This window comes from Ascaphus truei, unplaced genomic scaffold (genome assembly GCF_040206685.1).
Source record: "Ascaphus truei isolate aAscTru1 unplaced genomic scaffold, aAscTru1.hap1 HAP1_SCAFFOLD_505, whole genome shotgun sequence".
Classification (NCBI taxonomy): domain Eukaryota; kingdom Metazoa; phylum Chordata; class Amphibia; order Anura; family Ascaphidae; genus Ascaphus; species Ascaphus truei.
The window spans coordinates 86,337-108,679 of record NW_027456836.1 but is presented as its reverse complement, the minus strand read 5'-3'; the positions used below and the strand labels follow the sequence as shown (position 1 = coordinate 108,679).

The 22,343-nt window shown below is 48.3% G+C and overlaps 1 protein-coding gene across 1 annotated transcript in view; it reads left to right on the top strand.

Moving 5' to 3' along the window:
- Positions 1-1,612: 1,612 nt before the first annotated feature.
- The window catches only part of LOC142484993 (complement C2-like), a gene marked incomplete at its 5' end in the record, with an annotated part of 49,481 nt that continues 28,750 nt past the window's right edge, over positions 1,613-22,343 (top strand). Inside the window, one exon of the mRNA XM_075584229.1 lies at positions 1,613-1,742. Coding sequence (XP_075440344.1) covers positions 1,613-1,742 — 130 coding nt within the window. The remainder of the gene's footprint in view (positions 1,743-22,343) is intronic.

The window sequence follows — 22,343 nt, the reverse complement described above, 5'->3', positions numbered from 1 at the left end:
GCCCAGGAGCTGACTCTCTAATACACACACAGCCCAGGAGCTGACTCTCTAATACACACACAGCCCAGGAGCTGACACTCTAATACACATACAGCCCAGGAGCTGACTCTCTAATACACACAGAGGCCATGAGCTGACACTCCTAATACACGCAGAGGCAGGAGCTGACACTCTAATGCAAGCAGGGGCCAGGAGCTGACTCTCTAATATACACAGAGCCCAGGAGCTAACGCTTAATACACACACAGCCCGGGAGCTGACACTCTAATACACACAGCCCGGGAGCTGACACTCTAATACACACAGCCCAGGAGCTGACTCTCTAATACACGCAGAGCCCAGGAGCTGACTCTCTAATACACGCAGAGGCCAGGAGCTGACTCTCTAATACACACACAGCCCAGGAGCTGACACTCTAATACACGCAGAGGCCAGGAGCTGACTCTCTAATATACACACAGAGCCCAGGAGCTGACACTCTAATACACACACAGCCCAGGAGCTGACTCTCTAATACACACACAGCTCCCAGGAGCTGACGCTCTAATACACACACAGCCAGGAGCTGACGCTCTAATACACACACAGCCCGGAGCTGACACTCTAATACACACACAGCCCAGGAGCTGACTCTCTAATACACGCAGAGGCCAGGAGCTGACTCTCTAATACACACAGAGCCCAGGAGCTGACACTCTAATACACGCAGAGGCCAGGGAGCTGACTCTCTAATACACGCAGAGGCCAGGAGCTGACTCTCTAATACACACAGAGCCCAGGAGCTGACACTCTAATACACACAGAGGCCAGAAGCTGACGCTCTAATACACACACAGCCCAGAAGCTGACTCTCTAATACACAGAGAGACAAAGAGCTGACTCTCTAATACACAGAGAGCCAAAGAGCTGACACTCTAATACACACACAGCCCAGGAGCTGACTCTCTAATACACAGAGAGCCAAAGAGCTGACGTTCTATTATACACCGATAGATATCTAATATCTCTCTTTCTCCCTCTATCCCTCTCTCTCTCTCTCTCTCTCTCTCTCTATATATATATATATTTCCTCCCACTCTCCCCCCCCCACCTCTCTCTCTCTCTCTCTCTCTCTCTCTCTCTCTCTCTCTCTCTTCTCTCTCTCTCTCTCTCTCTCTCTCTCTCTCTCTCTCTCTCTCTCTCTCTCTCTCTCTCTCTCTCTCCTCTCTCTCCTCTCTCTCTCTCTCTCTCCTCTCTCTCTCTCTCTCTCTCTCCTTCCCCTTCCTCTGTCTCTCTCTCTCTCTCTCTCTCTCTCTCTCTCTCCTTCCCCTCCCTCTGTCTCTCTCTCTCTCTCCCTCCCTCTGTCTCTCTCCCTCCCTCTGTCTCTCCCTCCCTCTCTCTCTCCCCCCTCCCCCACTCTCTCGCCCCCTTCTCTCTCCCCTTCCTCTCTCACCCCTTCTCGCTCCCCCTCACACCCCTCTCTCTCACCCCCCTCTCCCTCACCCCCTTCTCTCTCACCCCCTTCTCTCTCACCCCCTTCTCCTCTCACCCCCTTCTCTCTCACCCCCTTCCCTCTCCCCCTCACCCCCTTCTCTCTCACCCCCTTCCCTCTCCCCCTCACCCCCTTCTCTCTCACCCCCTTCCCTCTCCCCTCAACCCCTTCTCTCTCCCCCCAGATCCGTATTCCTTTGACCTTCCTGTGGAAGTCGGGAATCAGTTTAAAGCTTCAATCATTGGAGTCCTAGATATAAAGCAGCGTGAAGGTACAGCTATCTGTCACACACACAGCTATCTGTCACACACACACACACACAGCTATCTGTCACACACACAGCTATCTGTCACACACACAACACACACAGCTATCTGTCACACACACAGCTATCTGTCACACACACACACAGCTATCTGTCACACACACAGCTATCTGTCACACACACACACACACAGCTATCTGTCACACACACAGCTATCTGTCACACACACAACACACACAGCTATCTGTCACACACACAGCTATCTGTCACACACACAACACACACACAGCTATCTATCACACACACAGCTATCTGTCACACACACACAGCTATCTGTCACACACACAGCTATCTGTCACACACACAACACACACACAGCTATCTGTCACACACACAACACACACACAGCTATCTATCACACACACAGCTATCTGTCACACACACAACACACACAGCTATCTGTCACACACACAGCTATCTGTCACACACACAACACACACACAGCTATCTATCACACACACAGCTATCTGTCACACACACACAGCTATCTGTCACACACACAGCTATCTGTCACACACACAACACACACACAGCTATCTATCACACACACAGCTATCTGTCACACACACACAGATATCTGTCACACACACAGCTATCTGTCACACACACAGCTATCTATCACACACAGCTATTTGTCACACACAGCTATCTATCATACACACAGCTATCTGTCACACACACAACACACACACACAGCTATCTGTCAGACACACAACACACACACAGCTATCTATCACACACACAGCTATCTGTCACACACACACACACACACACACACACACACACACACACACACACACACACACACACACACACACACACACACACACACACACACACACACACACACACACACACACACACACACACACACAGCTATCTGTCACACACACACACACACACACACACACACACACACACACACACACACACACACACACACACACACACACACACACACACACACACACACACAGCTATCTGTCACACACACAGCTATCTGTCACACACACACACACACACACACACACACACACACACACACACACACACACACACACACACACACACACACACACACACACACACACACACACACACACACACACACACACACACACACACACACACACACACCTATCACACACACACACACACACACACACACACACACACACACACACACACACACACACACACACACACACACACACACACACACACACACACACACACACACACACACACACACAGAGCTATCTATCACACACAGCTGTTTGGAGAGATACCCGGGCGCTATCTCTGTGGAGCTTGTCGGATATACGGAAATGTAAGAATAGGGGGGTATGATGCTGCCTGAGAGTGGTTTTCAAGTGATGTCTTCCTGGGACTCGGGACCCCAGCAGGATCTATCCAGGACCCTTATAGGCAATGAATACAGAAAGGATGGGGGAGCACAGTTGTGGGAAACAGGCAGTGTAATAGATCTAGTAATTGACACTTAATAAAATGTAGCGGTTATGAAGAGGCAGAGGCCCCAGCATGGGGTCGTAGGCTCCTTAAGGGCTGCGACGTCCTGATTGGCGAGAGCTGGTAGGGGGGGGGGGGTCGGCTAACCCCCCTCCCCCTTCCCACACGGAGTGGGAAGGCTGCTTGTCCCCTCCCATGCAGGGGGAGGGGGGAGAGGGTATAAAGAGCGGGGCCCCAGGGGAGAGAGACAGAGCTAACGGAATTCTCCCCTTACCTTGCAGGAACGCTGGCTGCTGCCGAGCTGCCATTTCAAGACCGCAGTGACTGCAGCAGCCCCCCGCTGTATGAAGACCCCGAGTCCTGCCAGCCTCACCCATGAGCCTGAGGAGCCCGCTGATGCTGCGGCACCAGAGGAGCCGGTAAGTGTCCCCGCCCCGCGCAGATCCCAGCGCTGAGGTGCAGGTAGGGATCCCCATTCCCCATCCCACAGCCCTCCCAGCTCCCCCGGCAAGTGCAGGCGCCTGCTTGCAGCACACCACGCTCCCGCGCCCACCCTGGGGCCCCCTCCAGCCTTATGCCCCCCTATCCGCCCCCCACCCCCCAGTCTGTGCCCCGCCACCTCTCGGCTTTTTCCCCTGCAAGGTCCCTCCGCCTCACTACTGATTCCCCCGCCGGTCCACGGCGCCTCCCGGCCTCTATTCCCGCACCCCCTCCTTCCCCTGCTCCCAGGCCTTGTCCCCCCTCCCGGTTCGCGCTTCGGCGAGGCCCCGCCGCCCGCGCCCTACTCCCTCTGCCCAAGCGCAGTCCCGGCAGGGAGGGGGGCGGGTCGCTCCTGTGCTTCCGCCGCCGGCGCCGCCAGCCCGCTCACCACTCTGCAGGTGACGGCCGCGCGCCGAGCAGGGCGCCCGATGCCCAGGTCTCCCCCCCCCCTACTATCTCTCCCGACCGCAGGGGCTATCCCACGGGGAGCGCTCCTGTCGGCTCCCACTGCAACAGGCCCCTTACCCCTCTGCTGAGGGTGGCCACGCGCCGGCTCCCACCACACCGCCTCCTCACCCCTCCACCACAGGGACAATCTGGCTCCGTCCCGCGCCCCCATCCCACTCACCCCTCCAACCTGCGTGCGGTGCTGCTGGCTCCTCGGCACCATGACTCACCTCCCTCCAATGTGCTGCAGCAGGGGAGGGAGGGGCGCGGTTCTCCCGCGCGCGGGCTGCAGGCTGACCTTTCCCCCTGCTCCACCCTCCCTTCCCCCCTGCTCACCCTCCCTTCCCCCCTGCTCCACCCTCCCTTCCCCCCTGCTCCACCCTCCCTTCCCCCCTGCTCCACCCTCCCTTCCCCCCTGCTCCACCCTCCCTTCACGGGCTTCTGTGAGCAGGGGAGGGGGGGGGTTCCCGCCCCATGTTTATTAAAGAGACAGGAGGTCACAGGCAGGTCTGCAGAGGCAGGCTGTTACCTTGGCCCTCCTCTGCAGCAGCGCCACCATGAGGCCCCTTGCGGTACTGCAGGGCGACCTCAAGTTCACCCCTCAGGGCGACCTCAACCTTACCCCTCACAGTACAGGACAGACTGTGAGCAGGGTTACTACAGTGAAGCACCAACATAGCATATAACCACACGCCATACCCAACCACCCCACCTACTTACCTCCAGCAGGCATGGGCGCGGGAGGTCTGGTGTATAACCGCCCCAGCCACCGGGGGCCCCTGCCCCTCCCACCCATGGGCCACGCTGTGTCGGGCAGATTAACTGCAGCGCAGAGACGGGCGTTCTGCTCTGTCACCGGCGGGGGTGGGGGGAGAGGATTTAAGGCGACCCAGCCCCGGGATCCTGCATGGGGTCCTCTCAGTTTTCGCAGGAAGCGACGGCCAATGACTGGTCATTGCACCCATGGAATGTGGACCAGGACCCCTACCCACCTTCACCGACGCATGGCGAGGAGGGGGACAGGCGCCGAGGCCAGTCACCGCGCTTCAGGCCAGGTCAGCGCAGGGTACTAACCCGAGCAACGAGATTCCAGGTAAGGAAATAAATCCTAGTCTAGTACGGGTAATAGCGACTCAGATAGTGACAGCGACGTTTCACAAAACCTGTATGTATAAATTCCTAAAGAGACAGCGGTGATTCTCCGGTCACTTAAGGCTAGGTATCTATTAAGCCACTCAGGGGAACTCGCCTGCTTGCAGTATGGTTGTGACAACTCTAATACAGAGTGCTTTTCCTGGTAATGTACAGGTTAATAAAAGCTTCAGTCAGACTTAGAACTTTGCTACTAATATTGACAGATTTACTATAAATCATTCTTCCTGTTATTACACAGGTTATTAAGAATTTATATTAGCGTTAGGGACCCCTGATATGTGGTCTGCCTTGGCGTTGGCTCAGGGGCTTACAACAATTTTGGCCAAAGATGTCAAACTAAAAGACCATTTTATTTAATAGATATTTCTACATATATATTTAGGCACTGTACCGTGTATGAGTCTCACTGGATGTGCTAAAACTGAGTTTTGTCTGTGTTTTATGTTCTGTCTCTGGTTTTAAATATATATATATTGCCATGCTCAGTAGCACTCCTCTTGACACTCATATGCTTATATATATATGTTGTGGTTATTTTGGGGGTTCAATAGGAGCTTGTTAGGTGTCCAGTATATTTTACACTTAAGGCTAGGCCAAGCGGTGCAACGCAGGGGGCAGCGCGGGCGGGAGAGCAAGGCCCCAAAAATTAAGGATGACGGCGTAAGTGCCAGCAATTGTATTGTATTGTATGTCGTTATTTATATAGCGCCATTAAGGTACATAGCGCTTCACATTAGTAATACACGTGGTAACCAAATAAATATCAGATCATATAAATAACAGATCATGGGAATAAGTGCTTTAGGCATTAAAGTAACATTAAGGTAGAGTCCCTACCCCGAAGAGCTTACACTTTAATGTAAAGGGAAGGACACTTACGCCGGCGCTAGGACCTCTCTCCAGTCGGTTTACACGCCTTGAGAAAGACCATTTCAATTAACGCGTGGGAGGAGGTTCTCTTTTCTGTTTGTTGGTGTATCCGTTTAGGTAATTTAATAAATTATTTGTTCATTCCTTCACTGGTGAGTTTTGATCTAGATAGGAGCGGCAGTACTGCTGATCAATTCAACGGACGCCGAGGAGGGAAGCCAGACACCCGCTCTGGGTGCGACGCCAAGCAGGGGGCGCGGGGGGACCAGTACCAATCCTTCACCACCCAGGCTGGTTCAGCCACTATTTACCCGCTTGCTCTGGAAGTAGCTAGACGGATTCTTCTATCTACACTCAAAGTGAGATAATAAAAGGGAAAGTTCACGGACGTACACAACCTTTTGCTGATGGGTTTCAGGCCAGGGAAAAAGCAAAGGCTACAGGTGAGGAGAGAGCTAGTAAGTATAAATCATGGACAACTGGCTAAGAGGTTACCTTGTGTTAGCCAGCTGCCTGCTGGAGAAGCACCCAGAAGAGGGTCTGAACGTCCTTAAATACATAGACCTTAGATGCGACACATATAAAACATTTGGGAAACATCGTGGGAAGAATATGTTTAGAATTTGGTTACCACACTCGCAAGTCGCAATCTTAAATTCGCCTCTATATATACCTCCAGGCTTGGCACACATGGCTAGTATTTAAGCAAAAGGACAGAGTCGAGGGTAAGCGTGGTAGCAGCGCGCGGATCATTAGCTTCCTACAGGCCCAGAAGGCAGCTGGGGGTTGGGGCCATGATGGCAGGACTGTGGTTTTCTGAAATGGCACATCTGCAAGGACATAACTAGGATTTCATAGTTAGGAGAACCCTAAGAATAGGCTGGGATAGGGGTGAAGCCAAGTGAACTGACAGTAAGGAGCCGATAACGCCAGACAGGCTTCAGATATTGATGATAGAATAATAGGCTAAAGCGCTCTATGCAGGTATAATGAAATAAAGTGAGCCAAACCACTAAGCCAAGGTATATAAAATGATATGATATAGTGCTTAATATGCAATAGTATGGGTACTATACTCCTGAAGACAGGTGGTAGAGGGTACAAGCCACTCACCCTCAGTCTCATTGGCAGGTTCCCCTGAACATAAGCAATACTCACATCCTAGGAGTGGTAGGCAGGCTGTGCAGCTTCAGATATGCACTATAACAGGAAAATGGAGAACAAAAGCGCACTAGCAAAAACGGAGCAGGAAGGACCCAGATTCAAAAATAAATAAATAAAAGGGCACTTTAATGTGACAAAAGACCCATACAACGCGTTTCGAATGTCACAGCGTTCTTATTCAAGGTATTGATGATGGCAGCAAAAGAGCCATGTTTCAGTACAGCGGAAAAGGGAACTGTTCAGAGTAGTATTTGCCGTGGCTTTCTTGGTGCCTCCAGGGTTGGCGAGCTAGTGGCGGCATCTTAAACAATCCAGGGTTCGGGCTTGTTTTTCGCGAGCATGATTCTCAATGCTACGTCAGTGGTATGCAAGATTCACAGGTCTGAAACCGACCAAGCGGGAAGGGGAGCGTGGGTCCACCTCACTATAGAGGATAACGGAAGTTTGCCCAGTGGCGTTGAGTAAGGGGCACGTAAGGCACAGGGCCAAGGTTGGGAGCAATTTCATCATCCATCGGGACGCAACACCACTCACAAGGTACCAATTTCAAAGCGTTTTTAGGCGGTGCCTTGCTGCTAAGGGGGATGGATCCCAGTGTATTTGTTACCCATTGCTTTAGAATTGGTGCCGCAACAGCGGTAGCTGAGAACGGCTGTATGCCGGACCAAATGTGGAAACCGGGGAGGTGGAAACCCAGTGCCTATAGGGGGTTACATCAGGGCCTAAGGGCAAAGCAACGTGCGGAGCCAAGAAGATTAACATGTTTTTCCCTCTCAGTAGACAGCTGCACAAAACACCCTGGAAGTGTGGATCATGGGACATTCCTTTCGTTCAGTGGGCGCACGTATGGGCGAAGGATCAGCGGTGCGGCCAGCAGCTGTGGTGTACGGGGGAGGGGGTGAATCAGCGTTGGCTTGGGAAGAGAGGAAGGTGCTTGGTTGATCTGTAACCGGCTCTGGACAAGGCGCGAGCAGAATTTCAGGTGAAACCGGATGTTAGTTTGCTACACCTCGTGGGGAATGATCCAGCCAACACCAAAACACTAGAGTTGATTTATCGGTTACGGCAGGAACGCGCCCGCTTGAAGGCGCTGTGGAGTGAGGTTTTAATCATTTGGTCTGTAATTAGTCCAAAGCAAATTTTAAAAGGGCCACGGAAAGAGAAAGCTAGGAGGAAGGTAAATAAGGCCACGGGCAAAATTCATCCTCTAGCGGCGGTAAAACTCTTAAAGTGCAGAGGGACTGACACCAAGGAGTGCAGCTGGCGCAGAAGGGACTGTGTGCATCTATCACCAAAGGGGTTGGAGGTGTTCTTAAGTAACATCAAGGGTTTTTTGCGGGAAGAATTAAGATCAGAGGTCGCAGCTTTGGGTGGGCGTGTCGGCCCCAGGGTAGCCAGTGCCCGGCAGAGGGGCCTCCGGGTGGCGGAGCTGCCGCGCCAGCCAAGCTCACGAGACGGAGAAAGGGCGAGGACTTTAGGGTCTGTCCCTCAGCTGGAGCCCCTAGAACAGCGCGGCAGGCTGGAGGCGCCGGCTTTAGGGCCGGGCCGGCCTATGCCCAATCAACGCTGGTAAAAGGCTGGGCGCCAGCTTTATGGCTGGGCCTAAGCTGACCCTAGGGGCGGGAGGGGGAGGGAAGCAGCCCAACATCGGCTGAATGAGGATCTCCCCCTCCCATTTTACAGTGCTTTTGGGCGGGGGGAGGGAGCGGGCCAATTGCTGGCTGTCGGCAGGGATCTCCCTCCCATGCACATGATACGGGCTGGGGGAGGGAGCGGGCCAATTGCTGGCTGTCGGCAGGGATCTCCCTCCCATGCACATGATACGGGCGGGGGGAGGGAGCGGGCCAATTGCTGGCTGTCGGCAGGGATCTCCCCCCCCCCCCATGCACATGATACGGGCTGGGGGAGGGAGCGGGCCAATTGCTGGCTGTCGGCAGGGATCTCCCCCCCCCCCCATGCACATGATACGGGCGGGGGGAGGGAGCGGGCCGATTGCTGGCTGTCGGCAGGGATCTCCCCCTCCCCCCCATTTTGCATGGAGCATACTTGGCTGGCGGGCAGGCTGGTAGGATTTTAACAGCGGGTGTTAAAATAAAGCTGTGACCTTTTCTTCCAACATTGTGTGGTCTCCATTATTTGGTTTAGCGTCACAAAGGAGGGGCGGCGCATAAAGCCTTTATACCCTGAGCAAGCGTAATGGCTCAGGTGGCTGATGTCCAATTTTAAGGGGTGAACATACATAAATGTGTATGTGTGGGTGGAAGGGTAAAAATAATAATATATAACTTACACGGCCTTGTGTAAGCTCAGTCGCTTCAAGGTTTCTTTGGGAATCCAGTTGATCTTGCGATGATGCTTCTCTCCCCGCGGTGTGAGTTCTTCTTCTTGTTGTTGTATGTTCTGCTTACTTCGTTGGTTCAATGTTCCGCTCCAGGGGGATTTCCTCTCATATAAACAAAAAAGAGGATAGGATTAAGTCATACGTATATAGAGACTTCAATGAGGGGGAGGATGGGGTATTTGTAAACCACTGAAATAAAATGGTATAATCTAGCACTCACACGGGCTAATGTGAGTGTGTTCCTATCTTGGTATCTTGTTTCTGCCCATTAAGTGATATTACCCAATTGGTAGCAGATGGTGATGGAGGGGTGGGGACAAAGATACAAAGTGTATATATATAACACACTACTCACACGGGCCAGTGTGAGTACACACTCCTAGCGGTTTCTTTGCACTTCTATTCCTGGTGTAGCTGAAGCTGAAGATGGGTTTAAACAACAAATGAAAGACACTATGGTCTGGAGGGTAAAAAACTAATTTTAATAAAAAACATGAAAATAAACGTATAAAAACAGAAACCAAAGGCTTCTGTGGGGAAGTAAAAGCAAGGAGGGGGGCAGTGTGGTGTATAGTAGTAGGGGGTCTCGCCTTCCGCGTCCGGATGGGGAGCTGCAACTACACCTCTGCCTCCTCTGTGGTGTGCTGTGAAATGTCCCAGATGAAAGAAAGAGCAACGCGTTTCGTCCGGAACTGGACTTCCTCAGGCTCTGTAGATGAGGACTGACTGTTCCCTGTCTCTTTTATGCAAGGATTAGCCAATCCTGATCGCGGTGCTGTCCCATTCACGTTTCTCTGCTGCGACGGGACGTCGCCATCTTTCAAGTTGCGCGCGCATCCCATCTTCTGTTGGGTCGCGCGTGTGTAAGATTCAGTTTGCTAATAAAGTTTTCGGAATTGAAAGTTTTCGGAATTGCATCCTGGCATAGGCAATGTAGCCGCGCGCCCTCATGGAGGCCTTTTTAATGTCCATGTTGAGTCTCAATAAAGTTCCATGTTTTTGACGGGGTAAAAATGCGCGCACAGTCATGTACATGCTTCGCGTTTATGTATCCTAATGGATGTCTCTAAGGTTTCCCATTTGTGACCGGGTGTGGGTTTTAACCTAGTAAAAGTTGGAACCATGCCAAAAATAGCATGGAAGGTGTTAGTTCTGCCTCCGAGGGCTGCATATATAAAGTGTGTTCTTTTTAGTGTGCCATAAGCCCCTCTATATGGACAAATAAAATTGCATATATGTAGAGAGTTTTGTGTCTCTTTTGGTAATACTATAGTGATATGTGGTGGTTATCTTATGAAATGAAAAAATAAAGAATTTACATTGTACTGTGGGTTACCCCAAAAAAAATAGATAAATATAATCTGGTGTTAATTCAAAACATGATAAAAATAAACATAGTTTAAATATTAAAGTGTAAAGTGTACATATTAAGTGTGATAAAGGTGAATTTGATTACCTATTGTTAGTTAGTGGAGATAATAATAATTGGGGTGATAAATTGATGATGTGAAAGTGAAAGTTATGAATAACATGCTGACTTAATGTCTTATAGAGGTGAAAATAACAAGTGAGTTTACGTGCCCTGTGTGTATACTAGTTGAGTGTAATCACACTGCTGACAAGGGCAGGTGAAGGTGATGATAGACGAAGCTAATAATACATTAAAAATATATATCATAAAAAATGTATACGTAAAAAAATGTATATATAATATATATATAATGTAGTACCTCAAAAATATATATATATGTGTAAATGATGAACTAGAAGATAATCTCTGTACTGGATTGCAAATGCAAGAGTAAAAATAAAATTACGTAAATTAAAATGAGGATCAGAGGTAGACTATGCAAACCAAAAATGTGATCCTAATAAATAATCGTGAATAGAACAAGTCCAATATTAGTGATGACGAAAATTTCAAAGCCTTGGGCAGATGTATCTGTGGTTAGAAGAGAAGAAGCAGGTTAGTAATCACCTTGGACTAAACATCTGTAATGCCCATGGGTAGAATTGATGGGCCATAGTCTGGGGTATTGAGTGCTCACATGAATGCCCCCAGATCTATATCTATGTTGAGTCCTCTGGGTGTTAGTGTCTTTAATTTATATATCCAGAAGGTTTCTCGTTGGCATAGCTTACGCAACCTGTCCCCACCTCTCCAGTTGACGTCAACCCTCTCTATTCCCTTATACGTCAGAAGGTTTGGGTTACCCTCATGGAATTCGCTAAAATGCTTAGAGACACTGTGTGTCATTAGCTGCCTTTTTATGTTCCCCATGTGTTCCAGTACGCGGACTCGCAGAGGTCTTGAAGTGCGGCCCACGTACTGGAGCCCACATGGGCAGGACAATAGATAAACAATATGATCTGTGCGGCAGCTTAGGTGTTGCTTGATCTTGAAGGTTTCTTTTGTTACAGTGGACGTGAACTCCATTCTATTTCCCTTTGCTGCTTGTTTGCATGCTTTGCAATTGAAGCAGCTATGGAAACCTTTTACTTTTCACATCTGAGCAAAGCAAGGTAAATATCAACTACCTGGACCTAACTATATACATAGAAAATTTAGAAATAAAAACAAAAACATTCTTTAAGCCAACGGACGCTAATAACTTTTTAATGACCACCAGTTGCCACCACCCGAGGTGGCTAGAAAACATACCGTTTGGCCAGTTTCGGAGAGTACGGAGAAACTGCACTGATGATAGCACCTTTAGGGACCAAGCTGACATATTGAAGGGTAGATTTCTTGAAAGAGGGTACCCTACAGAACTTATTGAATCAGCGGTAGTTAAAACTAATGCACTGTCACGTAGCGACATGCTGATCTCAAAAGAAAAACAGGGTAATACACAATTCCAAACCCCATTCATTAGCACCTATAATTCAGATGCCATGAAGATTCAAAAAATCATTAAAAGACATTGGCATGTGGTACAACAAGACCCTATCCTCAAAGACAATATCCCCAATGTCCCAAAAGTGATATTTAGAAAGGCCCCGTGCATTAAATCCCAACTAGCACCCAGCGTCTTCAAAAAAGAAGAACCAAAAATTCAAACCTGGTTAACTTCAGTAAAAGGTTTCCATAGCTGCTTCAATTGCAAAGCATGCAAACAAGCAGCAAAGGGAAATAGAATGGAGTTCACGTCCACTGTAACAAAAGAAACCTTCAAGATCAAGCAACACCTAAGCTGCCGCACAGATCATATTGTTTATCTATTGTCCTGCCCATGTGGGCTCCAGTACGTGGGCCGCACTTCAAGACCTCTGCGAGTCCGCGTACTGGAACACATGGGGAACATAAAAAGGCAGCTAATGACACACAGTGTCTCTAAGCATTTTAGCGAATTCCACGAGGGTAACCCAAACCTTCTGACGTATAAGGGAATAGAGAGGGTTGACGTCAACTGGAGAGGTGGGGACAGGTTGCGTAAGCTATGCCAACGAGAAACCTTCTGGATATATAAATTAAAGACACTAACACCCAGAGGACTCAACATAGATATAGATCTGGGGGCATTCATGTGAGCACTCAATACCCCAGACTATGGCCCATCAATTCTACCCATGGGCATTACAGATGTTTAGTCCAAGGTAATTACTAACCTGCTTCTTCTCTTCTAACCACAGATACATCTGCCCAAGGCTTTGAAATTTTCATCTTCACTAATATTGGACTTGTTCTATTCGCGATTATTTATTAGGATCACATTTTTGGTTTGCATAGTCTACCTCTGATCCTCATTTTAATTTACGTAATTTTATTTTTACTCTTGCATTTGCAATCCAGTACAGAGATTATCTTCTAGTTCATCATTTACATATATATATATATTTTTTTTTTAGGTACTACATTATATATATATTATATATACATTTTTTTACGTATACATTTTTTATGATATATATTTTTAATGTATTATTAGCTTCGTCTATCATCACCTTCACCTGCCCTTGTCAGCAGTGTGATTACACTCAACTAGTATACACACAGGGCACGTAAACTCACTTGTTATTTTCACCTCTATAAGACATTAAGTATGTATGTATGTATGTATGTCTTTATTTGTATAGCGCCATAAAATGTACATAGCGCTTCACAGTAGTAATACATGTCATATAAATAGCAAATATAAATAACACATCATGGGAATAAGTGCTTCAGACATACTGTAAAAGTAACATTAAGGAAGGAGTCCCTGCTCCGAGGAGCTTACAATCTAATTGGTAGGTAGGGAGAACGTACAGAGACAGTAGGAGGGAATACTAGTAAGTGCGTCTGCAGGAGGCCAAGCTTTGTGTCATGTGTCCATGATTATCCAGTGCTACTCATATGCTTCTTTAAGCAGATGTGTCTTAAGGTGGGTCTTAAAGGTGGATAGCGAGGGGGCTAGTCGGGTATTGAGGGGAAGAGCATTCCAGAGGTGTGGGGCAGAAAGTGAGAAAGGTTTAAGGCGGGAGAGAGCTTTAGATACAAAGGGGGTAGAAAGAAGACATCCTTGAGAAGAACGCAAGAGTCGTGATGGTGCATAGCGAGAAATTAGGGCTGAGATGTAATGAGGGGCAGAAGAATGTAAAGCTTTAAAAGTGAGCAGTAGAATTGAGTGTGAGATACGCGATTTAATCGGCAGCCAGGAGAGGGATTTCAGGAGGGGAGATGCTGAGACAGATTTAGGAAAGAGTAGAGTGATTCTGGCAGCAGTGTTTAGGATAGATTGTAGGGGAGACAGGTGAGAGGTAGGAAGGCCGGACAGCAGGAGGTTGCAGTAATCGAGACGTGAGAGAATGAGGGCCTGAGTCAGAGTTTTAGCAGTTGAGTAACAGAGGAAAGGGCGTATCTTTGTGATATTGCGGAGGAAAAAGCGACAAGTTTTAGAAACGTTTTGAATATGAGAGGAGAATGAGAGAGAGGAATCAAGTGTGACCCCAAGGCAGCGTGCTTGGGCTACTGGGTGAATGATCGTATTTCCAATAGCAATGTGGAAGGATGTAGTAGGGCCAGGTTTGGGAGGTAGTATAAGGAGCTCTGTTTTTGCCATGTTAAGTTTCAGTCGGCGGATGGCCATCCAGGATGATATTCCAGAGAGGCATTCAGAAACTTTGGTCTGTATAGCAGGTGTAAGGTCAGGGGTTGAAAGGTAAATTTGTGTGTCGTCAGCATAGAGGTGATATTTAAACCCAAAAGATGTGATTAGGTCACCTAGAGAGAGTGTGTAGAGAGAAAAGAGAAGGGGTCCCAGGACAGAGCCCTGGGGTACCCCCACAGAGAGATCAATAGAGGAGGAGGAGGTGTTAGCAAAAGAGACACTGAAAGTACGATGGGAGAGGTAAGAGGAGATCCAGGATAAAGCTTTGTTCCGAATACCAAGAGTATGGAGAATGTGAAGGAGAAGAGGGTGGTCCACGGTGTCGAATGCTGCAGAGAGGTCGAGTAATATGAGCAGAGTGTAATGACCTCTGTCTTTGGCAGCGTGGAGGTCGTCAGTTATTTTAGTGAGGGCTGTTTCAGTAGAGTGAGCAGTGCGGAAGCCAGATTGTAGAGGGTCTAGTACAGAATAGGTGTTGAGAAAGTGTAGCAATCGAGAGAATACAAGACGTTCAAGGAGTTTGGAGGCAAAAGGCAGGAGGGAGACAGGTCGATAGTTAGAAGGACAGGTAGGGTCAAGCTTGCTGTTTTTGAGTAATGGTATAACGGTTGCATGCTTGAAGGATGAAGGAAAGGTACCAGAGTAGAGGGAAGAGTTAAAGATCTGTGTGAGCATAGGGATTATAGAAGGAGCAAGAGGTTTTAGGAGATGGGAGGGAATGGGGTCAAGTGGGCAAGTGGTAGAGGGCGAAGAGGAGATCAGCAGTGATACATCCTCCTCCGAGATAGCAGGAAAAGAGTCAAGAAAGACAGGAGGAGAGTTGGGAAGCATTGTGGGATGGGAGGAGGCAACAGATGGGATGTTCTGCCGTATGGACTCCACCTTTTTCTTAAAAAAGTCAGCAAAGTCCTGAGGTGAGATGGATGAAGAAGAGGAGGCAGCTGAGGGTGGTCTGAGTAGAGAGTCAAAGACAGAAAAGAGACGGCGTGGGTTAGACTTGTGTGTGTTGATTAGTGATGAAAAGTAGGTTTGTTTAGCCTGAAAGAGGGCAGAGTTGAAACAGGATAGCATAAATTTGTAGTGAATGAAGTCTGCGAGCGTATGAGATTTCCTCCAGAGGCGTTCAGAGGAACGAGTGGAGGAACGCAGCATGCGTGTGTGGGAGTTTAGCCAGGGTCTGGGGTTAGAAGGGCGAGGACGGCAGAGAGAAAGTGGGGCATGAAGATCAAGAGAGGAAGATAAGGCAGAGTTGTAGTTCCTGACCAGGTTGTCAGGGTCTGAAGTGGAACTGAGAGAGGAGAGGGAGGAGCGTAAAGTGGAATCAAGAGCTGGTAGGTTAATATAGTGCAGGTTTCTGCAAAAACGAGGGCGAGATGGAGATGGAGATGGAGAGAAGCGAGAGAGAGAAAATGAGATGAGGTGATGGTCAGAGAGAGGAAAAGGGGAAATGGAGAAGTCGGAGAGAGAGAAGTTTTTAGTGAAAACCAGGTCTAAGTAGTGGCCATCCTTGTGGGTGCTGGCTGCAGTCCACTGTTGAAGGCCAAAAGAAGAGGTTAGAGAAAGAAAGCGGGAAGCCCAAGGGAGAGAGGGGTCATCAATGTGGCAATTGAAGTCCCCAAGGAGAAGAACAGGGGAGTCTGAGGAGAGAAAGAAAGAGAGCCAGGATTCAAAGTGAGAGAGAAAGGCAGAAGGGGGATGAGTAGAGGAAGGTGGGCGATAGATGACCGCCACATGGACCGGGAGAGGAGAGAAGATCTGGACTGTGTGAGCCTCGAAGGAGGGAAAAGCAAGAGAGGGGGGAGTAGAAACTGTTCTGTAACGGCAGAGAGAGGAGAGCAGGAGCCCCATGCCTCCACCCCTGCCATCAGGGCGTGGAGTGTGGGAGAAGGAAAGGCCACCGTAGGAGAGGGCAGCTTCCAGAGCAGAGTCAGACTGAGTGAGCCAGGTCTCAGTTATAGCAAAGAGAAGCAGGGAGTGAGAGAGAAAGAAGTCATGCACAGAGAGGAACTTGTTAGAGAGGGAGCGAGCATTCCAAAGTGCACAGGAGAAAGGGAGAGAGGAGGGAGGGTGGCAGGGGATGGGTATGAGGTTAGAGGGGTTGACACCAGAAGGAGTAGAAGTTGCATGTGGAAGGCGAGGACGAGAGCAAGTAGAAATAAGGCAGGGACCAGGATTGGGAGAGATATCCCCAGAAGCAAGGAGGAGAAGCATGGACAGAAAGAGAATGTGTGAGGATGATTTGTAGGGGTGTGTTTTAGTGCAGGCGGCATAACTGTGTGGTGACAGAGGGCGCAGGTAAGAGAGGAGTTCATGTGAACTGAGAAGTGGTGAAGTAAGGAGAGATGGCGAAATATGAATAGAGTTAGAGACATGAGGCTGGTGGAAGGAAGTGCATAATTTGAAAATAAGTGAGGTTACAGTAAATATAAAAAGTAAAGGTGGCATCACAGCAATAGTAATGTGTTGAGATGTGCAGAGTGGGATGATAACCTCCTTTCCAGCGTAGTTCAAATGCAGGAATCAGAAGCAGTAGAGTGTGTCCACTTTTTCCACTTCTTTTTGAACTTCCTTTTTTAAACTTCCACTACTTGAAAGATTTCTACTTAAAAGCATTTCTGCTTAAGAGCAAAGGCTGCTAGCAGCAATGGCTGTTGTAAGTTTACTTATATACATGTAGAAAGTCACCTGGTTGGTACAACAAACTTAATTAGCACATGTGAGCGTAAGTCAGCATGTTATTCATAACTTTCACTTTCACATCATCAATTTATCACCCCAATTATTATTATCTCCACTAACTAACAATAGGTAATCAAATTCACCTTTATCACACTTAATATGTACACTTTACACTTTAATATTTAAACTATGTTTATTTTTATCATGTTTTGAATTAACACCAGATTATATTTATCTATTTTTTGGGGGTAACCCACAGTACAATGTAAATTCTTTATTTTTTCATTTCATAAGATAACCACCACATATCACTATAGTATTACCAAAAGAGACACAAAACTCTCTACATATATGCAATTTTATTTGTCCATATAGAGAGGCTTATGGCACACTAAAAAGAACACACTTTATATATGCAGCCCTCGGAGGCAGAACTAACACCTTCCATGCTATTTTTGGCATGGTTCCAACTTTTACTAGGTTAAAACCCACACCTGGTCACAAATGGGAAACCTTAGAGACATCCATTAGGATACATAAACGCGAGGCGCATGCGCGGCAGGAGCAGGGATGGCAGCTTAACCTGATCGCTCCGAATCCCGCCGGCAGTAAACACACAAAAAAGCATAATAAAACTCATCAAAAGCGCATAAAAATAACAGGACTTAGTAGGCATAAGAACCAGGCATAAAGTCTCATGGCGGCTACAAGGCGAAAATCTAAACAGAAGGAAGACGTGCGTTCATACTTTGTGGGAGCGCAAAAGATACAGGAGGAAGAAAACATGGCGGCATCCGAATCTGATTCCGGTCCGGAGATGGACGCGATAACGGAGAAACAGACGGGTGCTCTGAAGAAAGAAATAGCCAAACTCCTCTCTGACTTAAAAACATTCTTCCGCGGGGAAGTGGACGCTCTAAGAAAAGACATACACAGCATCGGGGCCCGCACAAACGATCTGGAGGAGAAGATGGACGAATCCACCCGCTGTCAGACCGCTACAGACTCCAGAGTTACTATACTGGAGAGAAAAGTAGCAGAACTTGAAGAACGCCACGAAGACAGCGAGAACAGAGACAGGCGAAATAATCTGAGGATACGGGGGATATCGGAAGAGATCCTGGACCCCGAGCTATTAATAAACCGCTGGATGACATCTATAATGCCAGAAAAAACAGAATCCGAACTGGTAATGGACAGATGTCACCGGGCGTTGAGGGCCAAGCCACTTCCCAATAACCCCCCCAGAGATGTGATCATGAGACTACACCACTTTAAGACCAAAGCCGACATATGTAAAATCACCAGGGCCACCCCCACGATCAAATTCGAGGGCGCAGAGATGTCAATATTCCAAGACATCTCTCCAATCACCCTGGGGCGGCGTCAAGCCTTACAGCCAGTCACTAGACTCCTAAGGGAGAAAAATGTACGCTACCGCTGGGCTTTCCCCTTTGCACTGATTGTACTGCAAAATGGCAGGTCACACGTCCTTAAGCACATCGCAGAGGGGCCTGAGTTCCTGGCCAAGTTGGGATATCCTAATGCTTTACCGCAGTCTGACACCCCAGCTGGACGAGTGACGCGACGGACGGAATGGGAAAAGGTGCGACAGCCATCCGGACAACAACACACAAAAGCTGGCCCTTCAAGACCGGGGTGAAGATTGAACACCAAAGTTCTCAGTTTCGTTCAACAGTTGTTTGCGTTAAAAAGTTTGGAACTATATACCCTCCCGAGATACAGCCCCAAGTAAGAGGGGCTATAATACATCCTCCACCGAAAGCTCTGACTCAGACTGAATGGGCCTCGCTGGCAGTCCAGAAAAAGACAAAGGAAGAAAAAACATGGCAAAATCTGCCTAGCCTGTAAACTTACCAAGATGGCGTCATAAGGCTCCACGAGGCTCCAAGAGTAGCTGAGCGGGAGAAAACGGAGAAGAAGGGACGGATCAGAATGGCGGAGAACGCTCGGGCGTGCATGTGAGGAGCTCCGGGTAACCCCGCCCATCGGGACCGTGTACACCAGCCACAAGACACTGCCAGACCTGCGCACGCCCCCAGCTGACGTCGATAAATATCTTCCCGCGAGAGGCCGGCGCTCGGAAACTGACGTCATCAACAGTGACTCTGGCGCGGGACGCACAGGATGCAAGCAGTTCAAGCACAGAGGACAGAAGCAGTAACCGGAAGGCTTGCGCAGAGCACCGGAGCTCTCCAGAGGGGTCCGCGCACTCCCCTACTGGGGAGAGGGGATGAGCTTAACGTATAGAGATAGGGTAGCCAGTTAAAACCTGTAAAATAAAAATAATAGAAGCTAGAAAGTAAAAGGTTGGGATCAACCGGAGTTTTTTGCCAGACAAAAAGATGAGTCATAGTTGAAATTATCATGCTGTTTATATGCTGTATGTTAAAAAAAATGTTTTCATTTTGCTGCCGGCGGAGGGGCGGGAGTCTGCCCTCTCTAGTGCCTGTTGGCATGTGCCTCTGGGGTTGGAATGTGGCCTTAAGCCACAGTCTAATCAAAGACCTGGGCTGCCGCGAGCTGGATGATTTCCCACAACCCTATATGGGGAAGTGGGAACATGCGGAAGCGGAGCGGTGTTCCCGGGCAGCAAACCACAGGTCTCCAAAGACCAAATGGGTTTCCCTTGTTGATATAACAAGGTTATATGTCCCCTGTCACTCCCCTTTGTGTTTTCCTCCCCCCCCCCCTCAGGTACCCTCAGAACAGAAAACATGGCAACACAAGGCCTACAGATCCTCTACCATCAGCCGCCGACCCACCACAACCCGGGTAAGAGGAGAAACCTATACACATACGCAGAATCATCACACACACAACGATGACATTATCATTCATATCCCAGAACGTCAAGGGATTTAATTCCCCCCAAAAACGCAGAAAAGCGTTTGCTGAATTCAAGCGCAGAAATTCTGACGTTCTATTCCTTCAGGAGACGCATTATTGCCGTAATAAGAACCCGAGCTATATAGACAAACAGTATAGGAAATTCTATTTGGCTTCAGCCAAAGAAAAGACAAAGGGAGTGGCTATCTTGATTCATAATAGAATCCCATTCGTGTTGGAGAAGATAAAAAGAGACCCTGACGGTAGATACCTTATTATAGTAGGCACCCTACAGCAAACTAAAGTTACATTGGCGTGTATATATGCCCCCTGCGAAAATAATCCCCAGTTCTTTACAGAGTTCTTTCTTAAATTACAAAATTGCGCAATTGGTAACGTGATACTAGCGGGAGATTTTAACAAGGTCTTAGACCCGCGCATAGATAGATCGCCGAGACAGGAGAAGGGGAGACAGGCAGGAACCAGAGAGCTACTAGAAGGGCTACGAAGGGGATGTCTAGTGGACATATGGCGAGAACAACACCCAGGCGAGCGCTCATATACATTCTACTCGCACCCACATGACAGCTATAGCAGACTTGACCACTTCTTTGTATCGAGTAGAATGGTCCCACAAATTTCCGACACTCTTATACATGACATTACATGGTCGGATCATGCGTCTATCGAGCTAAGATGCACCCAAATTAGGCAGGTTAGCCCGGGAGCAAACTGGAAACTAAACGAGTCCCTTATTAAAATTCCAGAATTAGCGCAGACAATCAAAGACGAGATCAGACAATTTTTTATTACAAACACAGGCACTGTGGAATCCCACAATATGTTGTGGGAGGCTCACAAGGCCACAATTAGAGGGACACTGATTGGTCTCGCAGCAAGACGTAAACGGCAAAGAGAAGCGAAATTGACACAGCTATATCAGAGGCTACATGAACTCTCTGCACTACATAGCCGATCAGGTGGAGAGGATGTTCTTAAGGAGTTGAAAGATATAAGAATTGAGCTTAATCTTCTCCTCACGTCCCAGGCTGAGAGAGATATAAGTTGGACAAAGAGGAAATTTTTCGAGAAAGCCAACAAGCCGGACACTATGTTAGCCAACAGGATTCGAAATAGGCAGCCAAGTTATAACATACAAACTTTAAAAACCAAATCGGGGGAGATGACCTCCAACCCCAAACGCATAGTGGAAGAGTTTAGGCTGTTTTATGAACAGCTATATAATGGGGAGAAAGTGACACACAATCCAAAAACGACTAATCTTTTACAGTCCTTCCTAGAGGAAGCAGCCCTCCCAGAGCTGAGCAGGCTGGAAAACGAAGCAGCTCAATCTGACTTCACGTTAGAGGAATTGATGACGGTAATCAAACATCTTAAGCCCTCCAAGGCCCCAGGCCCAGACGGGTTTTCTAATCTATACTACAAGAAATTTATAGGGGTGCTAGCACCACATATGCTCAAGTTATTCAATGGAGTTCTGGCGGGGGAACCCTTCTCGGCCCAGATGCTTCAGGCGTCAATCTCCATAATTTATAAAAAGGACAAAGATCCCACAAATTGCCAAAGTTACCGGCCAATCTCTTTAATAAATTCGGACGTTAAAATATACTCCAAACTATTGGCCAATAGATTGAGTTCGATCCTGCCGAGGCTTATCCACCCGGACCAGGTTGGCTTTATTAGAGACAGACAGGCGGCCGACAACACAAGAAAAACAATAGATATTATTAACTACATTAACGCCAACGGGATCCGAGGAGTAGTTTTAAGTTTAGACGCAGAGAAGGCTTTTGACAGGATCGATTGGCCATATATGGAGTCCACGCTTGAGGCATTCGGGTTCGGAGAAAAACTCATAAGGGCAATAAAAGCATTATAATCGACCCCGACCGCCAGGGTGATACACCAGGGCTTCCCATCCGAGGTGTTTAAAATTAAAAGCGGTACCAGACAGGGCTGCCCACTATCGCCCCTGTTGTT